At 49.6% G+C, this 17,870-nt stretch overlaps 1 protein-coding gene across 3 annotated transcripts in view; it reads left to right on the top strand.

Annotated features, from left to right (window-relative positions):
- The window catches only part of CLPB (ClpB family mitochondrial disaggregase), a 142,279-nt gene extending 125,940 nt beyond the window's left edge, over positions 1 to 16,339 (top strand). For all 3 annotated transcript variants that reach the window (XM_070803845.1, XM_019975382.2, XM_070803846.1), the window contains 9 exons: positions 1,445 to 1,522; positions 2,744 to 2,799; positions 8,426 to 8,470; positions 8,836 to 8,997; positions 14,168 to 14,324; positions 15,092 to 15,165; positions 15,331 to 15,450; positions 15,540 to 15,644; positions 16,021 to 16,339. In XM_070803845.1, coding sequence (XP_070659946.1) covers positions 1,445 to 1,522; positions 2,744 to 2,799; positions 8,426 to 8,470; positions 8,836 to 8,997; positions 14,168 to 14,324; positions 15,092 to 15,165; positions 15,331 to 15,450; positions 15,540 to 15,644; positions 16,021 to 16,269 — 1,046 coding nt within the window. In that variant the 3' untranslated portion in view covers positions 16,270 to 16,339. The remainder of the gene's footprint in view (positions 1 to 1,444; positions 1,523 to 2,743; positions 2,800 to 8,425; positions 8,471 to 8,835; positions 8,998 to 14,167; positions 14,325 to 15,091; positions 15,166 to 15,330; positions 15,451 to 15,539; positions 15,645 to 16,020) is intronic.
- The last annotated feature ends 1,531 nt before the right edge of the window (positions 16,340 to 17,870 follow it).

The following is a 17,870-nucleotide window of genomic DNA, read 5'->3' as shown; positions in this document are numbered from 1 at the left end:
CTCTTCCCCTTCAGATCCTGCCTAGTCTGATCTGTCATCATTTCCACTTCTTCTGAAGGCCTTCCCTGACCTCCCCAGCCACTTCCATGAAACCCAGAGACACAGATTATACCACACAGTGTGTAGTATGGATGATCTTTGCACCTCAGAACTGAAGACGCTTCCCTAAGACTGTCAACTCCTCCTCCATTGACTTGGTTTCCAGGCCTTGTCCTCCAACATATATTCCTTTGCTCATCTCCCCTCAGCTCTCTGAGGAGCAGACCATAGATGTTGTTCCATCTGCAGACCAACCTTGACATTGCACAGTGCTCTCACCCCTTCCTGCTTCTGAGTGCGTGTTTCCATTTATGCAACCCAAATTAATCCACTTTTTATAACCATATGTGACCAAAATAGAAGACAGGTTTAGCAATGCAACTCTACCATCTCCACCAGTCAGCTGGTAACCTACTAGTTGTTGTGACTTGGGCAGGTATCTCTATCTCTTGTTTCAGTTTCCTGTTCAATCTGATGGAATTGAAAATAATATTTTCTACTCAGGGTTATCTGAATGGGTCTTGAGTAATAAAATGTTGGCGATTTTTCCATTGGGCCTAGGAGATAACATTTATTTAATCATTTATTAAATAAATGATTCTTCAGATGGTTCTGCCTCATTCTGCTCCTTACTCTTATACTTGGGTGATGCTTCTGAGCCTGGTTCTCCCACTCTGTGTGGCATGCAGAGCCCTTGATTATATATTTCCTCCTGGAGAGGAGAGGTCAGCGCTTACTGTAACAGAGCTGAGCCCCAAGAAACTTGGTACATGTCTGTTCCCCTCCCGCACCTCTGTCCATTGGAGGCCATGGTTGTGGAGGTGCTAGCAAGTGGCTCACCCTTCCTTGCCCTGAGCTCCACAGTACCCTTGACTGGCTTCCAGAAAGTGCATTTGGCTATATTTCCTAACAGCAGACCTTACTTCGCCCAAATGGGAAAGAGTTCAGAGCTCACACCCCAGTCCCCAAGGCCCTGCCATGGGCTTCTGCCTCTCCCATTTGCATAGGGGGAGGCTCAGCCGCCAACCAGTTGTGAGTAGATGGGTTACCAGCCGGGATCTAAAGTTCCTCTCCAATTCTCCTTCACCAGTCAGTCCCCCACCCCCTTCACCTCCATTCACCATCCACCAGCCTTTCAGTTTCCCTGGCAACGCTGAGTGCTCATCCTGGAAAACTTTATCCGAAATCTGCTCTGGGCAGCTTTCCAAATCCATGCTAACCTGATTAGGTGTCTCTAGGGGCCTTGCCAGCTAATCAGATTAGGCAGCACTAATGGTAGTGAGGACTTTGAGTGGGCGCAGAGCAGTAAAACATATTGTATACTTAGTGATAATTATCCTGCCTTTTGTGTCATTGATTTATCTGCCTCCCTCCCTGTCCTCCCGTCTTGTGTGTTTGGCCATAGCAATCCGGAGGAAGGAGAATGGCTGGTATGACGAAGAACACCCGCTGGTCTTCCTCTTCTTGGGATCATCTGGAATAGGTAACAGGGAGTAGATCAGCCTGTGGGGAAGAGAGCTGGGGGAGCCCCAGCTGCTATGGGCCAGAGTCACACGACCCTCCTCTAGTTCAACTCCAGTTCCCAAAACAACTGCCTTCGAATTACAGAGCCAGCAGAGGATCATCTGTCACATTGAAACAGCTGGAATTATGCCTCTCCCTCTGGAAGCTGTGGTGCAGGGCCTGATTCACCAGAAGGGCTAGGCCCTTGGGGGCCTGTTAGTCCTGGTCCAGCCACTCTGCAACCCCAGACGCTGCCCTGTAGGAGTAGTTGAACTACCTCCACTGCCCAGGGCACCAGCCTTATCTAGTGTAGCCTGGGCCAGAACCCTCTAGGAAGCTAAAGAAAGCCACTGATGGTCAGCACAGTGCAAAGTGCATAGCAGAACTGGTTGCAGTGAAGTTGGTTGGGGATTTTTATAGCCAGTTGGGCTGGATTATCTGAAGTGTTCTCACCCTCTCACTGTCCACCCTCACAGTCCCACATCGCTGCCCTCCCATTGTCTTTATGGGGAATTACATGCATTTGTAGCTTCCTCTTCCCCCTCAGCATCTTCATGGATGCTGCCTCTGATGTAGGGTCCCAAAGGGTTACCATCACTTCACACTATACCATAGACCTTGAGCCATACTAGACAGGCAGTGACTTCCAAAGACTTGACCATCATACCAAATGGCCCTTCAGAGCCATCACTTTGGTATTGTCATCCTTTATTTATGTTACAAAATAAAGCTGTAAAGCCAGGGAGGGGTGGCTTCTATCCTCTCCCAGCCTCTGTTTGGCCTTGTGGCTCCAGGGCCTAGCTTAGATGGCAGGACCATGGATGTCCAGAGAGAGACAGTACAATGAGCCAGGGAGTCAAGGTGCTTCTAGGAAAAGCAAGGTTTGTGCTGGGATTCGAAGGACAAGATGGCTCTGGATTGTATGAGACAACCTCCCACTTTTAGATGCTACCATAGAGAAAAAGTTTCAGTCCCCATCCACAGAAAAATCAAGATACAATGCAGACTCTGATTCTGGTCCCAGATTTACCATCAGTTTTCCCTTGGTGACTTTGAGAGTCACCCTTTCTGTTCTGTTCCCTTCTATAACATGTATTATTTCCAGCATCCATGCATTTCTAATATTCTAATATTTCTAATATTCTTTCATTCCAGGAGATAATCATCTCCTAACCCAATACTTCTCTTTTCCTTCTACTAGGAAAAACAGAACTGGCCAAGCAGACAGCTAAATATATGCACAAAGATGCCAAAAAGGTAAGGGCTGGAACTAGGCGCAATTGGCAGGCCATGGAGAGCTCGCACAAGTGTCCATCCCCTTGTTCAGACTCTGGCTTTCCGAGACCTGCTCAGTTTGACTTACTAAGGCTGACAAGAAATTGTTTCACACAGAGAAAAATGTCAGAGCAGTCCTTGGAGACTGCAGAAACATTTCAACTTAAAACCAGACATTTCTCTTCCTCCTAGCTTCCCAGTCTGGAGGCGTTGCAGGTTGCCCACAACCCTGGGTACCCTTGCCTAATTTCTGTGGAAAGCCTCCCTAGCTGAGGCAATAAGGAACTGCCTAGAACTCTGCCAGCAACAGAGTCCTGGCCAACTCCTGTCCTGTTGCGGCCTGGCTCCCCCTTCACCACCTCTCTGAGGGCCTGGCAGCCACAGAAAACAAGGTAGCTGAGGCTGTGTCCTCCTGAGCTGTGTCCATGGTCCCTTCTGCTGACTGTGCCAGTAGCTATGAGCTGCCTCACCCAAAGCCAGGGCAGACCCACTCGACAGGCAGGCAGGCAGGCAAGAAGCAGCACACGGCATGCTAATATGTTCCAACTGAAACGGCTTTTTTAGGCCAATTCATCAGGTTGGCAGCGATTGAAACAATTAGCACTCTGGAAAGGGCCATAAACTAGTGAGACTATTAGAGAAGATGTAGTTACGGGCAGGAACCACCTGATTAGGGATGAAGAATTCTGAGTGGTTTAATTTTAATACTGTCAGAAAGGTTAATATTTAATTACAAATTATAATCTCCTTATCCAAGCTGTCTTAATATGTCTTCATAAACAGTGGAAGTAGAAGGAAAGTATCTGCTGACTTGCTGGTGTAGAAAGGAGAAAGGGCTTGATAAAAGATGGACGATGCAAGTCTTTTTTCAGTTGGAGCATCTAAACGAGAGGCAGATTTCAACTTGTGAAGGGTGTCCTGAAAGCTGACGATGGCATCCTTCAGTGCATGCTTCACCCAGGAGATGGAAGTGCCTACCACCCTCTCCCCTTGGAGATAGTGGGCTGGGTGATCCAGGCTCTGGAGTCAGCCATTCCTTGGCGCAGGTTCTGCTGGCCCTAGGCATGTTGCTTTACCCCTCCAAGTTTCAGCTATTGCCTCAAATAAAGCTAATCAGTCCTCTGTCTAAGATTACTGTGAGCATCAAGTGAAATACTGTGAATCACAGCGAGCTCAGGCTCTAACACCCATCAAGTACCTGATCCCTTGTCTCATATTTATCCATCACTCCATCCTTTCACAGCACTCCCATCTACTGTCTTATTTGATTTTACAAGGAAAATAGCTTAAATGCCAAATTAGAACCACTTTTCAGATGAGTATACTGAGACCCTGCAACGTTAAGGGCACCTGTTAGGCGAAGAAGTAAAATGAGAATCCAGTCTGTCAGCTATTCTCTCAAAACTGTTCTCTGCTGCAAGAGAAGACTAGATTATAAACCTGTCCTTCTTGTCCTTGTGTCACATAGGGAGACGAGGGGCGTGAGAATATAATCATCCATATATTTTTAAATCAGAGTTGGTACTTTTATAAAACTCCTACTTTGACCAGCCCTGTGGATCAACTCATTACAACATCTGTGTTTAGCATGGACATTATCTGGCCATGTAACAGGCATGTTTGAGACATGCCTTTATAATCTGAGGGTTCTGAACTGTAAGCTTGTCTAACCAGGATACCTGATGTTGCCAGGATCCAAGGACTGATGTGTGGGGAGTGTCATCTACAGGCCCCAGTGTAAAGGAGGGCTCACTCAGTGAACAAGCACTGGCCTGGGAGTCGGTGACTTGAATTCAAGCTCTGGCTTTCTTGTACCTTAGTTTCCTCATTTGAAAAGAGTCACTGATACCTCCAGACTTGGCTACCTCACAAAGACTTGTTTGCACTTTTTTCTTGTTTCGGCAACACCACACAGCATATGGGATATTTGTTCTCTAACCAGGAATTGATCCCATGCCCCCCTGCAGTGGATATATGAAGTCTTAACCACTGGACTGCCAGAGAAATCCCTGTTTGCACATTTTTATAATTTCTTTATCAGACCTCCTATGAGTTTTTTTTTTTTTTTCTCTTATTAAACTCCACTGTTTTTCCCAAATTGAGCAGCTTCGTTAACTTCCATTATTAGAGTTAATAATCCTTGAGAAAAAAACCTTAATGGAGAAAAAAACCTTAACGGCATCCTGTGATTTCATCCTGAGATAGGGTGGTGGAGCTCTAAAGACCACAGTTATAGTATGATGAAGGGATCAAGAGCAGGGATCTGAGTTCAGCTCTAAACTACTCTGTGGAGTTGGCTGAGATCTCTGTTTACATCAGTTTCCTCATCTGTAAAATGGGTGCAATAATGGTACCTATCTCAGTGAATTATCATGAAGGTTAAGTGAGATAATGATGTAAAATGCTGTACACTATTCTTGGCACATTAGTAAGCAATCAGTACATGTTGGATACTATTATTATTACTGGCTTCCTTGGTAGCTCAGACGGTAAAGCATCTGACTGCAATGCTGGCGACCCGGGTTCGATCCCTGGGTCTGAAAGATCCCCTGGAGAAGGAAATGGCAACCCACTCCAGTATTCTTGCCTGGAAAATCCCATGGACTTAGGAGCCTGGTAGGCTACAGTCCATGGGGTTGCAAAGAGTTCGACAGGACTGAGCAACTTCACTTTCACTTTCACTGTTGTTATTATTGTTGCCTCACTTCTAGATAACCCTAAGCTAAGATCATGTGAAACCAAAATTATTCCCGCTAAGAAAATCAAGCCCTGAGATTTGTTCAGAGTTATTTAGCAAATCAGGAGAAGAACTTAGTAACTTGACATAAGAGTAAGTAAGCACTGAAGTCTATACTCCCTCTTATCGTAGGACATTGACTGACACTGGTTCTGGGCACAAAACTCAGAACCCTTAAGATGAAGATGCCAAAAGCCCAGCTGATTGAGGGAGTGGGACATATGAAACAACAGAGTATAGAGGCTAAGAGCACAGACTTGGAGCCAGATTGTCGGTTTGAGACCCTGGGCAAATTACTTTAATCCGTGACAGTCTTCTCATCTATAAGGTGGGGATGGTAATAGTACTTATCTCTTAGACTTACTCATGTTCTAAGCCCTTTAGAACGTGGGTTCTAGCTTGCTTAGAACATTGCCAAACACATAGTAAGCACTCAGTGAGTCTCAGCTGTTATCAGATGCCCATCTCATGGCTTCCAGCCCATTGCTTCCAGCACTCCCAGCTTCCGCATGTCTCTCTTCCTACCCTCCCTGAAGCCTATGTCTCTCTTGGCCAAGCTGCCTGGGGCCCTGTGAAGATGCTTACTGGCTAATGCTTCATCCTTGATAGCAGTGATCACCCCACATGGCCTTAAGAATTTCTCCGGGGTCTTTCCCACCTCTTGGGTTAGGGCCTGTCCTCAGGCCTCTGGTGAAACAGGGAGAGGACGTAGGGTGAAGAAACAGCACCTCTAAAAGGGGAGGCAGCCTGGTCAAGGCCACAGACAGTGGAGAACTGGGGTTGGAAGCCGAGTCCAGGGCTCTTTCTGCCGCCCTATACCTCAGATACAGAGTGACAGGACAGAGAAAACTAGAATACTTCACAGACTGAATTTCTGACCAGCAGCTGAACTGCAGTATGGCCTGCATTTCAGATATAGCCATTAATACCTCCCTCTCAGGTCTTGGCACCCGCTGTTCCTCAGCTCTCAAGAGAAGTGTAGTCAGTGGGTGCCAGTAGGAGAGGAACCTGAGGAGTCTCTGGGGAACCCTTATCTGGGTGGAGAGACAGGGTACCTCTGAATCCCCTTATAACACCCTAAGTCCCTGAGTTCTTCATAAAAAGGAGAAGGCATTCTGCTTGTGTTAACTCGCAAATCCCACTCTAGACAGTATTCTCTCCCTGGGCCTAATTATGGTAGGGCCTCACCCAGGAGGCCACCTCCCTTGGAAAGCACCCCTAGGCCCAACCGTGGAGAGAGAAGGGCTGCAAGCAGTGTTGTGGAGAGCACTTGAATGACGTGAAAACATGTAAATAAATCAGATTTATTAGTTTAAAAGAAAAGTAAACTAGGGTGTAGAGAAAAGGGAACCCTCCTTCATTGTTGGTGGGAATGTAAATTGGTGCAGCCGCTCTAGAAAACAGTATGGTGATTCTTTTTTTAAAAAAAAGCTAGAGTTATATAATCCAGCAGTCCTACTCTTGGGCATATATCTGAAGATGATGAAAATTCTAATTCAAAAAGATACATGTACCCCAGTGTTCATAGCAGCAGTATTTACAATAGCCAGGACATGGTAGCAACCTAAATGTCCATCAATGGAGGAATGGATGGGGAGGGAGGTTGGAATATTATTAAGCCATCAAAAAGAATGAAATACTGCCATTTGCAGCAACATGGATAGACCTAGAAATTATCAAACTATATAAAGTAAGTCAGAGAAAGACAAAAATCATGTGATATCATTTATCTGTGCAGCTTAAAAAGTGATACAAATGACCTTATTTACACAATAGAAATAGACTCACGGGCAGAAAACAAACTTGTAGTTACCAAAGGGGAAATGGGGAGCAGATAAATTAACAGTTAATTAACAGATATACACTGCTGCTGTTGCTGCTAAGTCGCTTCAGTCGTGTCCAACTCTGTGCGACCCCATAGACGGCAGCCCATCAGGCTTCCCCGTCCCTGGGATTCTCCAGGCAAGAACACTGGAGTGGGTTGCCATTTCCTTCTCAAATGCATGAAAGTGAAAAGTCAAAATGAAGCCACTCAGTCGTGTCCGACTCTTCGTGACCCCATGGACAGTAACCCACCAGGCTCCTCCGTCCATGGGATTTTCCAGGCAAGAGTACTGGAGTGGGGTGCCATTGCCTTCTCCACAGATACACACTACTATGCATAAAAAAGATAAACAATAAGGACCTACTGTATAGCACAGGGAACCATATTCAATGTCTTGTAATAGCCTGTAATGGAAAAGAATCTGAAAAAGAATATATGTGTGTCTTTGTGTGTGGGTATAACTGAGTCACTTTGCTGTACCCTTGAAACTAACAGCTTCGCAAATCAACTATACTCTGAAAAATAGAAGAAAACTAAAGCAAAGGGACTTGTGCCTATGTAGACTTGCAGAGTGGAGGACACCGTGGAGCTGTCTGGGTGTTTGTCGCTCCCCTCCATCTCATCATGGTCCACGCTGGTGGTGGCTGACTTTGTCTATGTCAGCCTGTCCCACTCCGGTGCTCCTAGAGGACAGAGACATACATAGCTCTAGTGCTCAGCACACACAGGACGCCTTCAGGAAATGTGTGGTAAGTGGATGATGCGGTGATCAGGCCGAGTAGAAGCCTGGAAAAAAAAGACTTTCCAGGCCAGTTTAAGGGCAGGGACGTGACTTGGATTTATTAAGGTAGGGAGTGAGGGAATCATTTAGGGGATGAGTGGACAGAAAAGGAGACAAGGAGCCAGAAAACACTGTCATGAGAACGGGATAGAAGATCTTGGCTTGGTGTGGCTTGAAAGCCCAGAAGATATTTGAGATGCTCTCCTCCTTAGCCCTTCCCTCTGCCTTCCTACCTTCAAATGGACTCGTGCTTGTTTCCACACAGGGTTTCATCAGGCTAGACATGTCTGAGTTCCAGGAGCGGCATGAGGTGAGTGAGAGTCCTTGGGGAAGTCTGGTTTGGAAAGCCTGTCAACATGACTCTGCCTGGGTATTTTGATGTGACTTGTCATTCAAGCCTGAGATAATTACAGCAGCCTTGGAATTTGTCCTTTGGGGACATATGTACACAGTGGGGTCCATCTGTTTTGCATAGGATTTGCTCTGAAGAATAAACATAGAAGAGATCCAACTGCTCTCCTATCACAGCAAGATTCCTTCCACCCCAAGAGATAACCTCACCTTGTTGAAACAGGCAGTCTTAACAGTATACAAAGCCAGCTTACCGTGCATGCCCCGTATTGGAAACTGAAAGGATGGAAAGGCCTGCCTAACTTAATTCTCTCCTTCCGCCAGGTAGCCAAGTTCATCGGGTCCCCACCAGGCTACATTGGCCACGAGGAGGGTGGCCAGCTGACCAAGAAGCTGAAGCAGTGCCCCAACGCCGTGGTGCTCTTTGATGAGGTAGACAAAGCCCACCCAGATGTGCTCACCATCATGCTGCAGCTGTTTGATGAGGTGAGTCATGGGGCTGGGTTTGGCTGGGGGACACCTGTAGGTATGAGGGGGCTATGAGCAGCAGGACCTGTGGATCCGGAGTCAGTCGTTCATCAAGTTCCTGCTTCTCAGTTAGCAGATGTGGCTTCACCCCTTCTCTGGACCAGGGCCCAGACTGGGCACTCCAGGAAAAACAAGCAGGGCCCAAAAGTTGAAATGTTGTGGCTGCCCAGGTCCCTTTTAAAGAGAGAATGGGGCAGAAGTGCCAGGAGAGAGTGAGACCTGAATTTTTAGTTCCAGCTCAGCTCCATCTCTAGGAACCTCATGTGAAAAACAGGGAGGCTGGATCCAGTAAGCTCCAAGAATCTCACTCAGACGGCTCCTGCTCCTTCCTTGCATCATCTTCACCAGTTCTTTAAAATGTTAGTAATGTTACTGCTGTCTGTGACCATTGCAGTGATGATGGAATGGTGGTGCCCTGGCTTATGGAGTGTTCTTCTTCTGAACAGCTCCCGGCTCATCACAAACGAGAACAGTCTCCCTCTCAACTGACCGAGTGAGCTCTAGATGAGAACAGCTTCCTTTTATTCAGCAGTCTATGCAGTAGGCTTGTGCTAAAGATGTTACAGACTTTATTGCTAATCATCACAATAGCCAGGCAAGGAGGTAACCTTTTATAACAGATGTAGAAACAAGTTCAAGAGGTTGTAAATGACTTGCACAAGGCCACAGAGCACAAGGCCAGAGGAGCCATAAATGGTCTCAAGATACATCTGGTCCCAGAGCCCAGGTCTCCCCGCTGTACCTCTCCTTATCTTGAGCAGGGGAGGGAGGGCTTACTGTCAGGGGAGGGGCTGACATCCACCTGTTCCAGGTGAGGCCTTCCTTCTGCTCCCATGCAGAGGCTGTGTTAGCCAGCACATGGGCAGACCGAGTCCAGCCCGCCTTTCCACTCAGCCCCATCCAGCCCTGGGAAAATGGAAAGGGGTTTGCTTCTCAAAATCTCACAGGTTCGCTGATGAGATACAGGAATGGATACCCCTGGACCAAATAGCACACCAGGTACCAAGCCAGCCAGAGCCAGATCCAAGTGTCCCCACAACTGCCCACTCACTGGCTTCCCCTCCGAGCCCAGCATCCTTGGCTGCCCCAGTTTTATTGCCCTCCTCCTAGGCTCTTATCTGCTCCCTATCCTGAGAACTCCTACTGAGGAATGAAGGCCAGTCCTTCAAGGGTCACATATTCTGTTTCCCACACCTGTGCTCTGATACTCCCCCAACTCCATTCTAGACTGTTAATAGGATTCAGGTACACAGCTTATGGACCAGACCCAAACCTGCCCTATCAGGTAGAAAAGGGATGCGATCAAGTTGGCATTTTTGTACTTTATGTGCAAGGCACTGTTTTATGAACTCCTTTAATCTTCCCGATAACCATATGAAGATAGTCATTATTACTACCTCAGTGTGGCAAATGTAGAAACTGAGATACAGTGAGATAACTGATTCATCCATGGTCACACAGCTGGGAAGAGAAAATCGAGGGTTTGAACCCAGGCACTCCAGTTCCTAGAAGCCACAGCTTAAATAATAACTCCCAGGTACCTAGTCTTTCCAGGCATTCTCAGAGCCCCCAGCACCAGGGGAAACACCCCGTCAACTAACTTAATTCAGTATGTTAGGGTTGGTAGTAGACACCTTGTGTGTAGGCACAGAGAGGCGTGAGGCAGCCTGCTTCATCCAGAGGACTGCAGCCTTTCAGTAATTGCCCGACTGCGAGGGAAGGTGAGAACAGAATGGTGGAGGTAGATGGGTGAGATAGACAGGGGCAGATTAGAATCTCAGGCAAAGGAGCGTGGATTTATTTGCTGGAGAGTAAGAAGCTTTCAAAGACTTGAGGCAAGGGAAAAGCATGATTGAATTTTCCTTTTATAAAGCTCCTGTAGGCAGCAGTGAGTAAATGGACTAGAAGGAAGAAGAGGGACCAGCGAGGAGACTGTTGAAGAGTCCTAGTGAGGGCTGGGGAGACGTGCTCTACAGCAGGGCCATTGGATGGAGAGAACTCCCAAGTGAGGAGACAGGGAGGTGACAAGGGTGACCAGTGGAAGTGTCTCTGGCCTGACGCATGGGTTCTGCCCCTATCAGAGGCAGGGAACACAGAGATGTGAGCAACAGATTGAGGAAGGTGAGGAGCTAAGGTTCAGAAGTGTTGAAAATGAAATACCTGGGATACAGCCAGATGGAGATGTCCAGGAAGTTGCTTGTCTGGAGTGCAAGAGAGGTCTGTGCTGGAATAGACTCAGGAGTGCTTCAGCACAGAAAGAGTCACAAGCCACAGGAATGGACGAGCGCTCTCACCTGGTAAGAGTCTGGTAAGCAGAGACGAGGCTTGCGACCTCTCCGCAAAGACCCAGAGGGAATTGCCAGAGAGTAGGAGGCAAATTAGAAGAGTGTGGTTTAGTGCAGGCAGGCAGAGGGGAAACAGGCAGAACAGACACAGCCCCTGCCTCAGTGCTCGGGAGTGAGGGGGAGACAGGCAGCAAAAAGCAGTTCAGCCACTGTGGTGAGTGCTGCCCTAGGATCAGTAGGACTAAGGGGCATAGAGACTCGCGCCCCCCACCCCAGATCCACCCATCCCAGATCCCCCAAGCTTAGGCCCAGAAAAGTGGGAGCCCTAGCAAAGCTGTCACCAAGCAGAGCTAATGCAGCTCACTTCCCAGTTGACCCCAGACCTACAGCACAGGGCACAAGTCCCAGGAAGCCCACTCTCTGTGCCTCCCTTCGAGGACAGAAATGGGGGGCCAGTGGGGAAGCAGCCCCTGTGACCCTGCAGTGAGCATTCACACCTCACACGCATGCGTGCACTCCAGTTGGGAGGCGGGTCAGCCACAGCTCCCTCTTTGGGACACATTTTATTGCCAAGGACTCTGAGGAGGAGGCACAAACACTGAAAGTCACCCTTGAGCCAGTCATGCACTGCACCTGCTCCCCTGGCCCGCCAGGGACCCATCCCCAGGCCCCGTTATGAGCAGAGCTTTGATCTCTCAGAACGGAATGGCCGCGGGTTATTGCTCTGGCCAGTATAGCCGTGTGTGCACTCAGTCCTCAGGGACGAGCACTGTGAACACAGCGGGGTCATCCACGCACACGCAGACCTGGTCCCCAAAACTAGAACTGCCCTCAGTGGATCTGTCATGTTGTAACTCGTAGGCAGGGGGTGAAGTGGGGAGCTAATGGCCAAGCTCAGGGACATCTGCTTGTACCCGTCCTTCTCCTCTTCCCACTCAAGGCTGGGACGGGGGAATGACCACGACTAGATCTCAAGGTCTCCTTTGAATAGACGCCCTTGGAGCTAACACTTCCTGAGAGGCCTGTGCCACGGGCCAGCGTAAAGTGAGGCAGAAAAGCACTTGGTACCATGCCCAGTACACAGTAGGTGCTCAGTTAATGCACATGCCTTTCTTTTTTTACCTCTGAGAGCTAGGGCTAGTCTGCCTTTGCATCTGCTTTAGAAGCAAGGGCTGACCTTGAGTGAGGCCCTCGCAGCCAGGGAAAGGAACATACTTAAGAAGGAATGGTTGCCTGAGGCTGGGGTAGGGCCCCGAATCACTGGCCTGGGGCAGGGCCCCTCAGGCTGTCAGTGACCTCTCCCTGGAGCCATGCTCTCAGAATTGGCAGGAGCTATGCTTTGTCTGCAGCCCCAGTGAATTCCTAAGAAGGTCTACCTCTCCCCACACCTGACCCAGTAGCTTAGCTTCTCTCCAGTCAGGATCAAAGGATGCAAACTGAATTTAGAAGAACTCTGAGAAGTTTTTATTTAGGAAAGAAAATTTCACAAAGCCTCCTTTATCCCACATTGTTGGTATGGCCCCAGGAGCCTGGTGTACAGTGAAAGACAGGGGTGCTGGGGTGAGCCTGTTCAGTAGAGTCTCAGCTGGACTGTGTTCCAGCTCTGAGACCTTGTACAAACTAAGCTCTTGGAGCCTTAGTTTCTTTGTAGGGGTGGTGAGGATTCAAACAGTCTGCAAGCAAGTGCTGAGGGCTGCTCTATGCCAGGCACTGTTCTAAGACCCAGTGAGAACAAGACCCAGCCCCTGCCCTCACAGAGGTACCGAGTAGGGCCCTGGGGGTGGCTGTGGGTGCCCATCACAGCAGACTCCACCAGTTCCTCTCAGCAGGGCATTGATTATTGCTTTTATATGTCATTGTTGTTCTTCAGTTGCTAAGTCATGTCCAACACTTTGGCAACCCTGTGGACTGTGGCCCACCAGGCTCCTCTGTCCATGGGATTTCCCAGGCAAGAATACTCGAGTGGGTTGCCATTTTCTTTCCAAGGAATCTTCCCAACCCAGATCAAACTCACATCTCCTGTGTTGGCAGGCGGATTCTTTACCACTGAGCCACTAGGAAAGCCCCTGTGCTTCTTTACAAATGACTGCAAAGTGCTGTTGTACCATGAGAGCCTTGAGGTTTGCTGAGTGGGCGGAGTTCCTCGCTCTTAAGCTGAACGGCCCCGGACAACTACACTTTTCTAGTTCTTCTGTCTCTTCCCTTTATTGTTGCCCCTTTTCTCTTTCCTTGGTGCATTTGCGTCTAGTAAAGATGCTTTCTTCTGTGTCACTTCTAGAAAAAAACGAAAGATTCCAAGGCAACTTCCCATGTTGATTAAAGGAAGAACATTATTTTTTATCTTAGGCCAGAGGATGGCTCTGAAGATGCAGAGATGATACCTGTTTCAGTTCATTTATCTGGTCTGCACAGTGGCCCTGTAGAATACGCTGTGACCTCCTATAGCAGCCTGGCCTTCCCTTTATCATAATGCCTAACCCACTGAATTCTAACTGCTTGTTTCCTGGCCTCACTCCTCTAGACTGGAGCTGTCAGGCTCAGTGAGTCCCCAGTGCCCCAACACAGAGCTCCACCCACAGCAGGCCTCCAGGAGAGTGTGTTGGATGGCTGCTTATACAGTCAGACTGGCTTCTGGGTGCCCTGAGAGATGCCAGGCAGCAGATGCAGTCTCAGCTGGTGGCTCTCCCAGCAGGTGAGCACTGAAACCAAGGTGTGAGAACAGTGCTCAGACACCCCAGAGGAGGGAGCGCTAACTGCCAGGGGGAGAGGGTTCTGGAGAGACCTCCTGGAAGCGGTGCCCGGCCTTACCACTCCCTGACCACGCAGTTGCTATTCCTTCCCAGGGCCGGCTGACAGATGGAAAAGGCAAGACCATCGACTGCAAGGACGCCATCTTCATCATGACCTCAAACGTGGCCAGTGACGAGATAGCACAGCATGCGCTGCAGCTGAGGCAGGAAGCTTTGGAGATGAGCCGTAACCGGATTGCCGAGAACCTTGGTATGGCATGTGGCCCACGTTTTCTTGGCAAACAGTCAAGTGACACGGCTGCCACGCTGCTCCAGGGGAAGGATGGAATCGGAGTCCCAGGGTCAGATGAAGGTCCTGGCTGGCATCTCTCCCTCACTGGCCCTGACTAGATACCAAGCACCCAACTAGATAGTGGAGGGAGGCCAACAAACAGTGCCCCTACTTCCTCAAGAAAGCCCCAGGCCTCTCGGGTAACAGGAGGGCTCCAGACAGAGGCAGGGACAGAGCCACCCCAAGGTGTGGGGCCAGGAGGAGGGCCAGGGTCTCAGGGGACTAAAGAGATGTGCACTTAACAGGGAGGGACACTTTGGTGCAGCAAGGGGCTGGCAGATCAGAAACCTGGAGGTGGGCATGGGTGGGCCCTGGAAAGTGCTGGAAAGGGGAGTGTGTCAGGGTGGACACTGCTTCTATCAGCCTTCTGTCTAGGATTGAACTCTCCAGCCCCCTTCTTACAACTCAGGACTCAAGTCTCAGTCCTGACTCTTCTCCTCTCCCCTCCGCTCCTTCATGTAATTCCTACTGCACATGAGCACTGGAAGGGCCTGGGAAGTATGCAGTCCAGTCCTCTGATTGTGCAGGTGATGAGAAGGCCGAAGCCCAGAGGGCACAAGATGTTGACCAGGATCATACAGACTGTCAGGGGCAAGAGCAGGCTCTTGTCATGGAGCCAAGGTGCAGCACAGCTCCCAAAGGTCCCAGGTATAGGGAGCAGGCAGTTTATGTTTCTGTCTCCACAGGGGACGTCCAGATCAGTGACAAGATCACCATCTCAAAGAACTTCAAGGAAAACGTGATTCGCCCCATCCTAAAAGTAAGAGTTCCTTGTCCTTCCCGCTGGAGCCTCGAGTTGGAGGGGATCACCTTAGCCATCGTGAAGATGTGGAAGCCCTCCCATCCATATCTTCCCCAGTAGGGTCCACTAATTCCGTTACCCACTCTGGGTCACTAAGCTCACATCCCTAACCTGGCCCTGCAGGCTCACTTCCGGAGAGATGAGTTTCTGGGACGAATCAATGAGATCGTCTACTTCCTCCCCTTCTGCCACTCGGAGCTCATCCAGCTCGTCAACAAGGAGTTGAATTTCTGGGCCAAAAGAGTAAGAGCAGGGACTGCCCATGGGTGGGGGCGGAACATCTAGAAAGCCCTGGGCCACATGCAGACATGCTGCTGTCTGACCTGTCCCAGGCTAAGCAAAGGCACAACATCACTCTGCTCTGGGACCGTGAGGTGGCAGACGTGTTGGTCGAAGGCTACAATGTGCACTATGGCGCCCGCTCCATCAAGCATGAGGTGAGTCCTGAGAGGACCTCCACACCTCCCTCTCTGTTGCTCCTAGACCCATTCGCTGGGCTCCCAGCCTGCCCAGGCAGGCTGGGGTTGTCCTTACCCAGAGCAGATGCCCCTTCAGAACCAAAAACAATATAATCAAGTAAAACCCCTGTCCAAGAGGGGAAATGAATTTGAACTTCTACGAGCGTCAGGGAACTGGGGCTAGGAACCTCAGAAACTGACTACTGACTTGTTAGTACTGTCCTGCAAGCTCATGTTGTTAGCCCTTTGCAGATGAAAAAACTGAAGCTTTGAGTAAGTTCTTGCCCAGGCAGCAAGTAACAGAGCTGGGCCTCCGGGCTTTGGCAGTGACGACAGCTTCCCCTACCGCCTGCAGGTGGAGCGCCGAGTGGTGAACCAGCTGGCAGCTGCCTATGAGCAGGACCTGCTGCCGGGGGGCTGCACCCTGCGCATCACTGTGGAGGACTCAGACAAGCAGCTGCTCAGGAGTCCTGAACTGTCCTCATCCCAGGCCGAGAGGCGTCCCCCCAAGCTGCGGCTGGAGATCATCGATAAGGACAGCAAGACCCACAAATTGGACATCCAGGCACCACTCCACCCTGAGAAGGTGTGCCACACCCTCTAGCGTCTACCTACCTGCCCATACGTGCCCTCAACACCTAATAAAGCCCCCTTGGCTGTGGCATGGTGACCGACCTACCTTCCCCTCCTGCTTCTCACCCCTCTGCATCTAGCCTAAGGCCTGTTACCTCCTCACAGCCCCTGGAAGATGCCTTCTCAGCCCCACCCTAGCCCCTTCGTTGTGGGGCCCACATGTGCTCCTAGGTCTCTGGGAGGGGAGCTGCTCCTCTGTCTGCTTTATGGCAGGGAGAAGAGGGAGTTCCCTCATCCCTGTCCTTCAGCGTGATCCTCATGTCCCAGAGCCTCTGGAACTTTATCATGTTTTCTGGAAGCTCAGAAGTATGGCAGCTGAGAACAGATCTGGCTGGAAGAAGACAGGGACCAGGCTATGACCTGCTACCCTCTGCTGGCTCTCATGCTACTGAGTCCCCAGAATGTCTCCACAGGGAGCAGAGAAGTCAGAGGCCCAGACACAGAGCTTCTGCATTTAAGCCATTGCTTCCTCTTTCCCATGCCCTAGAATTCCAAGGGGAAGGGACTCTCGGAACCCTTCCCCCTTCCACTGCTGTGTCGTAGCTACTATTCCTCCCTGCCCCACGTTCAGGGGTCAGACCAGACCACGTCTCTCCAGCCTTGGAACTAGGCCAGCATTGGGCATCTTTAGGAAGAAGGCTGGGTACTACCCTACCCTACACGGGGCCTGGACAGAAGCACCAAATGACCAAGCAAGCTTAACTCTTCGGGTTCTCTTGCAGGAGACCAACAACATAGACAGTGGAGAACTGTAGGGGGAGGGATCCTTGGGTCGGGCTGTACCCAGATGGCCATGGAGTCTGCCTCAGCCCCGTTTATACCGTGGTCGTAGCTAAGTGAACATGGGATAGACAGCTCCCTCATGCAGTCTGCATGCTAGTCACTAAGCAGAGGACTGCACACCATCCCCCAAGGCTTTTCCATACACCAGGCGTGTTCGGCCTCAGCTTAATCAGCAGGGCACAGCAAGGCTTGGTACGTACATCCTTGGGAACCATCTGCAGTAGCCACCATTGAGGACCATGCCATCAGCCTCCCCTGAAGGGCCACTTTGGAAACCCTCCTTTGGTGTCAGAAAGTCTCTTCCAGGAAGCAGAAAATGGGGACAGGAATCACAGTCCCCCGAGTGGTGGAGGAATATCATGACACGGCGGGTGGGGGGCAGCCGGAAGCTGGAACATGGGCTCCAGCAGATGCTGCAACAGGCACCATCCAGCCCCTCAAGGAGCTGTCTGCCGCTTTGTACCTCAGTGACTGCCACTCTTTGTTTATTTATTAGTAGCAGTTTTTTTTGTTGTTGTTGTTTTACTTCTTGTTCTGAAATAATTTTAGACTTACAGGAAATTACCACACAATAGTAGAATTCCATGCACCCTTCATCAACCATCTGTTAAAAATTATTAAATTATAATTATTAAAACCAGGAAATTAACATGATATGGTACTACTAGCTAATCTCTAGGCACTCAGATTTTGCCGTTTTTCCCACTGATGTCCTTTTCCTGGTCCAGAATCCAGTCGAGGATCCTGTGTTACGTCTTGTTGCGTTTCCTTTATCTCCTTCAACCTGTG

The sequence above is a fragment of the Bos indicus genome, chromosome 15 (assembly GCF_029378745.1).
Source record: "Bos indicus isolate NIAB-ARS_2022 breed Sahiwal x Tharparkar chromosome 15, NIAB-ARS_B.indTharparkar_mat_pri_1.0, whole genome shotgun sequence".
In the NCBI taxonomy this organism is placed as follows: domain Eukaryota; kingdom Metazoa; phylum Chordata; class Mammalia; order Artiodactyla; family Bovidae; genus Bos; species Bos indicus.
The sequence above is the reverse complement of the archived record's forward strand: the minus strand, read 5'-3'. Positions and strand labels throughout refer to the sequence as shown.